General features: G+C 41.1%; 1 protein-coding gene across 14 annotated transcripts in view; it reads left to right on the forward strand.

Annotated features, from left to right (window-relative positions):
- elna (elastin a) overlaps positions 1–12,159 on the forward strand; it is a 40,670-nt gene that overhangs the window by 15,553 nt on the left and 12,958 nt on the right. For 11 of the 14 annotated variants that reach the window (XM_028961601.1, XM_028961608.1, XM_028961603.1 and 8 more), the window contains 21 exons: positions 3,997–4,056; positions 4,859–4,927; positions 5,038–5,088; positions 5,275–5,310; positions 6,100–6,168; positions 6,361–6,426; positions 6,564–6,599; positions 6,684–6,746; positions 7,220–7,252; positions 7,339–7,410; positions 8,810–8,842; positions 9,804–9,887; positions 10,080–10,130; positions 10,258–10,353; positions 10,476–10,508; positions 10,640–10,786; positions 11,022–11,054; positions 11,218–11,226; positions 11,460–11,522; positions 11,605–11,634; positions 11,716–12,039. In XM_028961601.1, the coding sequence (XP_028817434.1) occupies positions 3,997–4,056; positions 4,859–4,927; positions 5,038–5,088; positions 5,275–5,310; positions 6,100–6,168; positions 6,361–6,426; positions 6,564–6,599; positions 6,684–6,746; positions 7,220–7,252; positions 7,339–7,410; positions 8,810–8,842; positions 9,804–9,887; positions 10,080–10,130; positions 10,258–10,353; positions 10,476–10,508; positions 10,640–10,786; positions 11,022–11,054; positions 11,218–11,226; positions 11,460–11,522; positions 11,605–11,634; positions 11,716–12,039 (1,458 nt within the window). The remainder of the gene's footprint in view (positions 1–3,996; positions 4,057–4,858; positions 4,928–5,037; positions 5,089–5,274; positions 5,311–6,099; positions 6,169–6,360; positions 6,427–6,563; positions 6,600–6,683; positions 6,747–7,219; positions 7,253–7,338; positions 7,411–8,809; positions 8,843–9,803; positions 9,888–10,079; positions 10,131–10,257; positions 10,354–10,475; positions 10,509–10,639; positions 10,787–11,021; positions 11,055–11,217; positions 11,227–11,459; positions 11,523–11,604; positions 11,635–11,715; positions 12,040–12,159) is intronic. The other 3 variants (XM_028961612.1, XM_028961615.1, XM_028961606.1) reach the window with 3 other exon arrangements.

Genomic DNA, 12,159 nt, shown 5'->3' on the forward strand with positions numbered 1-12,159 from the left:
GTATGCAGAGAAGGGTGTAATTAGTCCAGCATGATGAACGGTCCGTTCACATATCCCTAGCATGAAGAAGGCCGGACGTGTTGGAAGTCCAGGGAGGTCTGCACAAAGCAGGAGAACCTCACAGCGTGTTTCTGTGGCACACTAACCAACTGCAACTGTGGTTCTGTGCCGTGCATGTGATAGTAGGAACACTGTCTGGTGTGTCCTGAAGCATTGCGACAAATCTGTTAGCATTGTGCTAATTGTGATACAGACAACGCAATGCAAAAAAATCTTGAAATGTGTTCTATTTGTACAAATTTAAATCACCATTTCTGTAATTGCCCTATTTGTAGATGCATTCAAAATCATATGATATGTGCATCTGAAGATTTTGCTCCTGGATAATGTCATTTTTAATTATGTGAGCCTTCTACAAGGTGAGAACAGTCGAGATTACAAAATGATCAAACTGGTCAAGAGAGAGCTGCATCTTATCAGAATATCAGGTGATTTTCCATTCTGCTGTTTCGCCTTTAAAGGTTAAGGTTGCCTGGGGGAACTATTGCCATTTGGTTTTGTGCCGTTCCTGGACCGAATCGGAAACATACGTGAACATGCTCTTTGTTCTGCCGGACCTGGGGACAGAGGTAGAAACAGGCAGAGCGTGCTGCTCAGAGCCCTGCTTGGCTCACTGTAAAGCCGGGCTTGATGAATCATGGTCGGAACCACAGTGGATGCAGTTATAGCTCCCCCTCGCTCTTGGACTGCCAAACCCACAGGTTAATTGATTGTGGGCGTTTCCATGTGAGGCAAGGCAGAGTGTTAAAAAAGAAAAACCTTGTATTGTGCATCTAAAGACCCTTTCTGACACTGCAGTCAGACATGTGAAGATAATCCATGGAATTCTTTTCTGCCTTAAATTAAATCCTTCACCAACCTTAGCTAGAAACAAGTTGTTGGCACCCTGCCTAGTATTTTTAACAATTCACCAATGGCCTCAGTGTTCAGATCAAAAACATTTTAAAAGTTTGATACAGAGAAACTGGAGCAGAGCTACAACTTACAAGAATTTCCCACCCAAGTAGCAAAGAAAAACTGGACCAGATTTTGGCCTTGCCTGTAGTGCCACGAGGCCCATGTCCATTATCAGATTTGATTTGAATCATTTGAGTAGTCCAAATACACAACAATTCAATAACAAGGTGGATCTAGATGAAGGGTCTGCTTTAAATATGTGGAAGGACTGGCCCAGCGCAACTACTGTACATCCTCATGTTTTGGTTGGGGTCTGCTCAAGGTGAACCGATGACTCTTGTTAGGACAGCAAGGACAGCATTTGATACTGGTTTGTTACCTTTGGACTTTGGTTTTAGAAGGTACGCTGACATTCTACTGGAAATAAAACACTGGTATACACAGCCACATGCCTTAACTCCATTCCTGTACAGTCAGCCTGGCCTCAGACATACAACAATTCCATTAAGCTTTACTTATGTGGGAGCGCAAGAGGCATTTCTCAAGTGTGCATAATTTAGTCTGGCCAAATGACATTTTCACGATCTGCCTCTGTTTATATCCGCCTCTGCCAGAGTGAGCACCGCATGCAGTCTCAGGTAGTGGTTTTATACGTTTGAATATGGAGGCTGTTAGAAAAGGTAAAATTAGCTCTTAGGAAGCCCAGAGGGTCACATCCATAGTCAGCCCACTTTTTACAAATTAATGGCAAATGGTTTAAAAAAAAAAAACTATAAAACCATGCATAGCCTTTACACGATGCAATCCAAATTTAACTTTTGCACATTTTTCATGGCAGTCTCCCTGTTATTTCGATCATTACTCCGTGGCTGAAGAAACATGTAATTCAAAAACAAATTAGCCATGGCAGCATTTTAATGACATTAATATTACTGGGGAAAGTATGATTCAGGCCAGGATTAACCACCTTGTGATTTTCTGGCATAATGTCAGCGATTACTTATGTTCTCCAATATTTTCTGTCTCTGTGCTCACAGAAATGGGCCATTGTCATTTGTTCTTGATTAGTCCAGCAATCTCCTTGGTGATATGTGTGTCATATTTGGATTGACCCACAAAATACATCGTCATCAACAAATCAGAGAATGCTTGCACATCTCTCACCAGCAAAACACTGTTTACCTTATAAAAGAGACACTATAAAAGAGAAGATAAGATGAAACAAAGAGACCAGTTCCTGCAGCACCTGGGACTCAGTCCTTCACCAATCTCTCTTTCTGATCTCGAGCTGATCTTGGTGCGCCTGTCCATTGTGAAGATAAGTTGAGTTCATAACTCATCCCGGGGGGCCTCTGTGATTGACAACTTGCCACTGTCCAATCCAGGTCCTTTGAAAAATAAGCTTGGCCAGCCAGTTAGACATTCCACCCATGCTTGGCATGGTGTGCACTCTCCTTAGGTAGTACAATGCGGCCCAAGCACCAAATGGGGGCGCTTAAGAGGTCATCATTAGCTAATGACAGCTGCGCCGGTCTAATGGATATTGCTTGTGACTAAGAACACCTCTTTTTGGTATCATGGTGGATAAGCTGCTGCATTAGATGAATGACCTGATGCTGGCAGATGCTTGCTCATACTTGCAGGGTGTGAGGTTTGCTGTGCTTTCCAACTCATAACTGGGCATTTAAGCAGGACCCAAGAACTCATTTCGACTCTTTCTTTAAATGGGTAATAAACCAGCATCTTAGCAGATGGTTGAACCATGAGCCACCAGAACAGCTTCAGTGGCCATTTTCAAATACTCTCCAGCTTAGTTACTCTGTCACTGGACAAGGATATTTCTTTATTAAGATTTTTGAAGAAACATTTCCAAAAAGTTTTGTGACTGAAAGTCATATAATATGATTTTATTTTATTCAACTAATAACTGATGCATGTGCCTTTTAGATGGGGGATCATTTTCAGCATAATTCTTAAACTGTCATTTCTTCCATGTCTTCCTTTATTTTCTCACCATTATTTATGTGCTATGTTTGAACTAAGCCAAGTCTCTTTTTATATTTTGCGGTTCCTGTTTTCCAGTTTTTCTACAGATTCCCTACTGGCCTAGCTATTGATGTTCACAAGACAGATTTATTTATTGGTGAGGCACAAGATTGTTGTTCTCCTCCAGGGTGCATATTTACTATTCCATGGTGCTCCACTGACCGGCTCAACAGACTGTAAGCCATCCAGCACATGTGAGGCTTCAATATAACAAATGTGGCATAACAAGCAAGTGGATCTCTTGCCTCATGGACCTGGAATGTGTCGTGCTTACAGTATAGCAGTCACCTTTCTGCTCCCTGCCTCAGGCCATCTGGAAGCGGTTCACATCTATATCACAGACTGTTTCAGAATTTTTGTTGGCCGTGACCAAAGTGTAAAGTGAATTACTGTGTCAGGAAGGCCGGTTGTAGAGAAATTACCAAAAGAGACATAAAATGACACTGGGGCCTGTGTTACAATCTGTCTCTATGAATTGTACAGTTTATTGCTTTTTCTTTTCTGGCCATGGTTAAAAGTTTGGGAGTCAAAGTTTAACAGTGGGTCAACCATATATTGTCTTTACGGAGGCCAAGAAGCAAACGAGTAGCTGACAAACAGCGGCTTCCTGAGATTTTTCTCTTTTTCTCTTGCCCCTAAGCACTCCTCTCCCTCAGCACACTCCACCAATGCAAACTGTAACCTGATATATGTTTGCATTTATGTAGCATGCCCATGTGGAGACATTGCAAGACATGTGGAGACATGATCTGGTCATAAATATTCAATTGCTTATAAATTACGTTGCCAGTCCAGCCTCAAAGAGGACTGGTATTTGTCAGTCATGCAAGTAAAGTGCTCCATCTGGTGTTTATTGTCCAACAGGGTTACTGGCATGTATGCCAGATGAAACAACAGCTGAGTGCAGGGGAAGGAATGTAAAGAGCAGGAGCTGCACTGTAATATCAGACAGGCATGGAATTTGCTAGATCTCACCTTCTGCTCTTTTTTCAGGTTATGGAAATCTGGGCGTTGGAGGACTTGGGGGTGCTGGAGGGCTATACAGGCCTGGAGGTGAATTTATGACATTACTGACAGATTTTTGTAGGCTACTAACATTCACCCTGTAGGTCTACCTTAGGATTTTGCTACGCACAGTTTAATGTTTTGTACCACACTGCACCCTATATACAAAAAAATGGTGCTCCACCATTGCAAATCATTTCTGGTCAATAGCGGCCCTTTAATCTTAAAATGACATTTGATGAACAAGTTAGTGGGTGGCTGAGTGCACACAGCTTTCATAAATATATATATATATATATATATATATATATATATATATATATATATACACACACACACACACACACACACACACACACACACACACACACACACACACACACATATATATATATATATATATATATATATATATATATATATACTAATGCTGTAATTAACAATGACTGTAGTACACTATTCATATAATAATAAAGCCATCGGTTTGATTATGAGACATATTTACTTTACTTTACTTTACTTTACTTTACTTTACTTTACTTTACTTTATTTAGCAGACGCTTTTATCCAAAGCGACTTACAAGAGGAAGACACCAGCAATTCTCGTTCGATTTCTATAGAATTTTGAGTTTACAAAACTAAGAGCCCTGATAAGGCCTAACTTGTCAGAATAGAGCATGCTCGGAGATTGTTAAGTGCTAGACGAAGAAAAAATTATAATGTGTATATATATATTTTTTTGTATTGTTTTGTGCAATGTGTACGCATGTGTGTGTGTAAGTGTTATTACACATCATTGCAAATTTGCCTTATTGCAAATTTGGCTTATTCTTGTATACTCTCAACCCAGGTGGTTATGGAGGCTATGGAGGCCTTGGAGGCTATGGTGGTTATGGAGCTGGGAAACCACCTAAACCAGGTATGGGCCACATAACCACATCCAAACCTAATTTCATAGCAGTAAGCAGGATAGTGAGATTTTTGAAAAATGAAAAGAAATGCTGTACACTAATAGTATCTTAATTTCAGGTGTTCCTGGAGGCGCTGGATTTCTGCCAGGTGGTGGTGTCATTGGCGGAGGTAAAAGTCCCATGCAAAACATTACCTAGAGCCTATACACCATTATTAAATGTGCTATAGTTAACACAAACGTGGCTGCAAATTATTATTCACATTTTCTTGCACTTTTGACTTAGTAGAATGAATAGTAGATTGCTTTGTGTCAATAGTATATTTTAACATATACAAAATGTTTGCTTCATTAAGGAGCTGGTGGAAAGGGCCCTAAACCCCCCAAAGGAGGTACAGTCAAATTTTATGCTGTAATTGTTCTCTTAGACAAAGAAATTGGCTTGGCTTATCCAATTTTGAGACCAGTGATTTAAATCACAAAGGATGTCTAGGAATTAGTCACGGTGAACGTAAGTTCTTGACCTTCACTTCCTCTGCTGAAACTGAACCAGAATCTGAACAGCAGAACAGATTCCAAGCACTGTCTGGTACAACCAATCATGAGTGCAGTTGCTTTTTCTCCAGGGGAGTGATGCAATTGGTCTGTTATGTTCCTCTACTCTATTTTAATTGTTTTTAATGATCAGCAAAAAAAAAAAAAAGAGAGAGAGAGAGAGAGAGAAAGATGTGCAGATAAAAAGGCAGTTTAGTCTGTTGTCTGAAGACAGTGGTTGTTTGTATTCTTTGGTGCATAACTTTCTAAAGAGGGAATTCAGACAGAGGTCAGGCAAATAAATTAAATCCCTGGAGCATCTGCAGCCAATTTTTTTACATGACTAATTGGCTTTCTTGTCCCAGACTTGGACATGCTGATGAAAAAAAGCTGTCTGACGGAAACGAAAAATTAATATAATACATAATTTGCTGTGCTATACCCAATAGTGTGACTATGAACCAGAAAACCCACAAACATTCAAACAGTGCATAACCTTTATCCTAAAAAAGGTTCCTTTACCAGTTAAAAAGTATATTCTTATGTTGTGATAGAACCACAGTAGTGCAAAGAATTCCGCATATTTCTGCAAATTAAGACAATGGTGCTCTATACACATTCTCTCTTAAGGTTTGTGTGTGTTTCAGGTCAAGGCACCGGTGGAAGTCCTCTAGGACCAGGTGCAGGAGGACCTGGTGCTGGGGTACCTGCAGGAAGTAAGAAACCGATCAACTCATCTGATTACAGTATAGTCAGTCCACATGTGTGGTTGTATAACACAGTTAATACTACGTTTGAATCTGTGGTGAAATGTGTGATTTTGAGCTTCAGAGAATGTGAACATAGATTCACACCCAAGGCCTCTTGTGTCCGATTGCTTTAATAACCGGTGCTGTGTTGTGATGCAGCTCCAGTAATTCCCCAGACTGGTTTACCTGGAGTGGGTAATGCTGGAAAGGCTCAGAAAGTGCCAGGTTGGTGGAGTCTCTCTTTCTTTTGGTGTGTGCCTTTCAGTATGACGGCTACTTACAGTTCTGCCTCATTTGGGGACACGTGAGATCTTATATACCTTACAAAGCAGAACTTGCTGCAATTGCACTTGTCCACACAGGTGTAGGAGTTCCTGGACTTGGGGGACTTGGCAAAGGTGTGTCATCACAGCTGCATTGAGAAGAATTGCATTCGGTTTTGTTGTGGAATTTGTGGAGTTTACCAACTGTTCTGAATGCAGGGTTTGGTGGTCGGGGAGTACTGCCTGGGGTGCCAACAGGGACTGGACTTAAACCGAAATCTGGTAAACTGCTAGTTCACTCTCAACTGCATGACTTCAATACTTCATGCCATCCTGAAAAGCAGGAATGCAGAAATCTGTGCCGTAGATGGTGCTGCTTTATTAATTTTTTTTCAGCATTTTTTCAGCATTTTTTCAGCATTTATCAGACGCCCTTATCCAGAGCGACTCAGTAGTTACAGGGACAGTCCCTCCCTGGAGCAACTAAGGGTTAAGTGTCTTGCTCAGGGACACAATGGTAGTAAGTGGGATTTAAACCTGGGTCTTCGGGTTCACAGGCGAATGTGTTACCCGCTAGGCTACTACCACCCTCGGACGGAGGCAGATGGTGTGATGCACTGTGCATGTTGTTGTATTAACAACAAACCTCTCATAAACTCTTCAACTAAAGCCCATGTGAGGCAAGAATTGGGTTGATTTGGTGTGAATACAGGGAGAGCTAAACATACGATTTATCAATGTTTTCTGAAATGTAGCAGGTGCTGGAAAGGGGGGACCAGGAAGCAACGGTATGTTGGGTTCAAGCTACACTTACTGTGGCTAAAATTGTCCAAAACTGTCCACCTATCTAACAAAGTGTGTTCTGTTGCTGCAGGCCGGGTCTATAATGGTCAAATGCAGCCAGGCGTGTTCCATGGATACCCACTAAAATCTCCTAAAGTGCCAGGTAAAGGGTTTTAATGCATTGAACTAAACTAATTGTACTGTTTAAATATAGTTTAAATAGCAGTGAGTGAGTTTTATGTATTACGAATTGAGAAATTGAGAAATGAATTGCATTGCACTGCACTGGATTGTATTTATAACAATTTTCTGTAAGCACAAATATTGATCACCATATGCATGCTGTTAACTGTGATGCATTCCATTGCAGTATTTTCCCACCATGTGCACAGTCCCCTTGTTCCCTTTTACAACAGGTTTTATGGGTACTGCACAAAGGTTATGTATGGTGCGTTTATCGTATGCGTTTTTGCTGTAAGTGTTGTTCTTTTATGGAGGCCAGTGAAGGCATCTGTCTAAAATCTCATTCCACTAAGTTGATCACTTTTGGTTAACATGCTGTGACCTCCAAATCAGAATGATACACTTTGTAGAGAAGCCATGAGACATGGCTTACAACGTCCTCTGGGGACGGTGTAGAGCTTAAACAGCTTAAACAACTCCTAGCCTGCAGCAACGTATACTTTTAAACCCCTCGCAATTGTGCAACACAATTACTGGAAACACTTTGAATGAGGCTCTGTTTTGTCGCCCTAATGACAAAGTTGTGTGGAGGGTATGCAAGCAATTACGCTTTCTGTGACAAATTTGATGAGCTTACCATAATCAGCCTTGTGCATGCCAAAGCTCCATCTACAGCATGCAAGAAAGCATGTAATTAAAGAAACATTTTATTTTCTTAACTTCAACACACAAATAAGCTAATTCAGCTGTTTTCAGTGACACTAATTACCTTTAATTATTGATTAGTCACACATTAAGTCATGTTGATAATGTCATTAATTATGTGAAAAGATTGGACGTTTAATCCAAAGTGTTTCCAATCAGGGATTTTTTTTTTTACAGTGAACTGAGGGAGTTGTGCTTTGATTACATCCTCCTTGGACTTGGGGGTTCTATTGGAAAAAAAAAAAAATTCTGTTTTGTTTGTAACCCCATGCTCATGATAATAAGCATATGTGTATATGATCTGATGAGACTTGTCTTGTTTTAATCAGGAGTGATTTGGTTTTTTTATCTCGTTTTACCCTTCAAGTACAAACAAAACAGCCAAAAAAGATTCAAGCCTTCTAAAGTACTTATCTTCAAATATTCTATCAGACATGCTAGTAGAACTAATTGCATAATAATTGCATTTGTCGCCAAATAAATCATACTAACTAACATAGTCATACTTTGTGTAAGCAAAATATGTCCTTAAGCGAGGTGAAGCTGAGTCGGAATGTTTTACCATAGCTTTGCTCTGCAGGTAGTAAAGAAGCGTATTTCAACCTAATAATGAGAATTCAAGAGCTGCTGCTGATCCTCATTCCAGGCTCAGATTATTTATTTCATTCCCACAGGTGCTCCATATGCTGGCGGTAAACTTCCATATGGTACGCCGAGATTTTTTCTTTCTGTGTCCACCTAAAATGCATGAACATTTTTATGGTCATATTTTATGCCGAAGAGCTGGCATCGGCAAGCCGCTTGATTTACTGTCACAGAAGTTGTCACAGATTTAGTAACAGAATATATACGTAAATCACAAAGTCGGTTATGGGACTGTGTTTCTGTAATGTTGCCTGCTGTCCATCCAGTGAGTTAGATTGAGAGAGTTATATGTTGTCTGTGATTTTCCCATATTCTTGATACCAGCAGTATAATGTCAAATGTCAAATTTCATTTATTTAATCAGGATTTTATATGATTTTTTTTTAGAAAACATATCTCCCGCATTTTTTAAACTAAATCCCCAATTATAATCGCCACCACCACAATTCAGTCAGCATGACACAGGCATTATTTTCAACACGAGAGGCGCACTCTGGTGGATGGATAAGTGCATTACTCGATTTCCTTGTTTTTAAACTAAATTGTGCACATGTACCGCCAAAATAAAGGATGGCTACATACAGTACAATATGTCTGTATAATCTATAACAGGAAACAATGACACTGAGCTCTCAAATCAGCTGTGTGACTTATGAACAATCCACAATTCTCTCATAAACCGCTGTCGAGCCATGAAATTTGAACGAGGCAGTACCACGGTTCACTGATGAGATTGAAGCGTGCATTAATTATAAAGCACGCTCAGTAACAGATCTGCAGCGCTGCATTTGTGAAATTTTAGACACTGGGCAAGTTACCTGGGCCTTCGGACCAGTTTGTGTTCCTGACTCCACACTGCAGAGTTGATGGCTTACACAAGTAGGAGCCCTATTGCCAGTATCTCTGTAATTGATTAGCAACATATGTCTATACATTTAAGTATATCTTTGTATATATACTAGTATATCTTATGAAGAGTCTGAACATGGTATCTAGTGGAAGGAGTATTTCTGTGTGTTTTAGGATATGGCGGCTTTGGAGGTGGAGCGGGACTTCCTGGTGGCAAAGGTGGACCTGGATCCATACCTGGATATCCTCTTGGCACAGGTTAGTAAAAACCACCATTTTTTTTTACTGTAATAATATGTGTAATGTGGGAAATGGAGATAATGAAATGTCAATCACTCCATATCATCATGCAATAAAATTAGCTCCACTAATATATAAATATTGATCAATGATAAAAGTGTAAGGTGTATTTTCTTTGCTCTTTCCTTTTGACTTACATGGCCCATGTAGGTGTGGGAACACTGGGTCTTACGCCTGCACAGGCCAAAGCTGCTAAATATGGTAATGCACAAATCACACTTTCATTTGCTGCAACATTCGTTGTAGGAAGATGTAATACTTCGGTTCAAGTATGCATGACATAGAAATGGTCAATGATGTCACTCAGTATTATTTTATTGGCTGTTAGGTGCAGGGGTTGCACCAGGGACTGGACTAGCCGGCGGAGCAGGGACGATGCCAGGCACTGGACCTGCAGGAACCGGAGTCATACCAGGAGTCGGAGGTGAATAAATATGAGGGTCTGTGTTTCCTGGACTAACAGCACCCTAAATTTTAATCTAAATGCATGCTGCTTTGAGTATGAGTATAGAAGCAGTCATTTCCAGGCCCTTACCTCTGTTGCAGGTTATCCAGGAGGTGTCAAACCTCCCAAATATGGTATGACCTCCTGACCCATATTATGAATCCTCAGCACATCCACATGCAGTGCTTTTGTTAGTCCCACAATTTTAATAATTCATGAAATCGCTGTGCAGTGAAGATATTAAACATGTTTGGTTTTGTCTTAGGGCAAGGAGTAGTACCGGGAGTAGTTTCTGGGATCAGACCTGGAGTCGTACCAGGTGCCATACCAGGAGGCGTACCAGGTGCCATACCAGGAGGCGTACCAGGAGCCGTACCAGGAGGCGTACCAGGAGCCGTACCAGGATATGGAGGTAGTGTGTAGTGTTAAGCTAGTAATGCATAAACGTTTTGAATAAAACATATTCATCACTGGATTTTGATGGTAAAGTTGGTCAATAGTAGGCTTTGAACTTAAGAGGCAGTCCTCCCCAAAGACCTCCAGATCTCTTCAGAGAGGGTCCCCCCTACTTTTTAAATAGGAGGCCAGTTGGTTGGTATAAAGTTGATCTTGACAAACGCTTACAACCTTAACCGTCTCTGTTACAGCATATGGAACCGGAGCAAAACCACCCAAATACGGTATGCATTTACATAAAATGCTTTATGAATTGGGGAAGGTCTGTTCATGGTGGTGTGCTGTTGTAGCCTATATGAAATTCTTCATCTGTGGGGATAAAAAGTTGTTTTCTCTCTCCATGTGTTCTGGGGCTTCCTGGGGTTGTGGATGTGATTCCTGGAGCAGGTCCTGGAGGTAAGCTGATGTAGGACATACCCATACATAAATTTTGAATTCCATTGGACACTCTAATAGGAGTAATGTGGAAACCAGGCACAGAGAAACACTATTAGCATCTAAAACAAGATGGCAAATCATTATTAAGGGAATAGACCTTACATGCACACAGGTCATGTACATTATTTTGTAATGTAGGTCTTGTTCACAGATCTTTGTCAATGTACTGTCTAATGTTGCTCGATGTTCAGCTTATGGAGTGGCTGGAGGAGTTGGAGGGGTTCCTGGTGGAGTTCCAGGAGCAGGAGTCGGTGGTATTTACTTTGAAAGATCCTAAATATTAATAAGAAATCACTCACACACAGAACTGTAACTGTCTTTTATTATTTTTTCCAGGATATGCAAGTGCCAAGGCCCTTAAATATGGTATGTATTTTATTTATCTGCCTGTCTGTCTGTTTGTATGTCTTTTTGCTCGCTTAAAGGCTACATTATTTCTTTCTGCAGCTCCTGGTGGTATAGGGGTACCAGGGGGTGTTCCAGGTGTGGTTCCAGGTGCCATACCAGGAGGGTACCCAGGAGTGGTTCCAGGTACTGTACCAGGAAGGTACCCAGGTGTGGTTCCAGGTGCCGTACCTGGAGGGTACCCAGGTGTGGTTCCAGGTGCTGTACCAGGAGGGTACCCAGGTGTGGTTCCAGGTGCTGTACCAGGAGGGTACCCAGGTGTGGTTCCAGGTGCCGTACCAGGAGGGTACCCAGGTGTGGTTCCAGGTGCCGTACCAGGAGGGTACCCTGGTGTGGTTCCAGGTGCTGTACCAGGAGTGGTTCCAGGTATGTTTTCAAGAAGGGTCCCATGCACTATACAAGGAGCTGTGGTGCTTGGTAGATTGCATTCTGAATACTCAATATTCAAATATAATAATACATTTTATTACGAATAATACAGTCCTA

The sequence above is a fragment of the Denticeps clupeoides genome, chromosome 19, assembly GCF_900700375.1.
Source record: "Denticeps clupeoides chromosome 19, fDenClu1.1, whole genome shotgun sequence".
Taxonomy (NCBI): domain Eukaryota; kingdom Metazoa; phylum Chordata; class Actinopteri; order Clupeiformes; family Denticipitidae; genus Denticeps; species Denticeps clupeoides.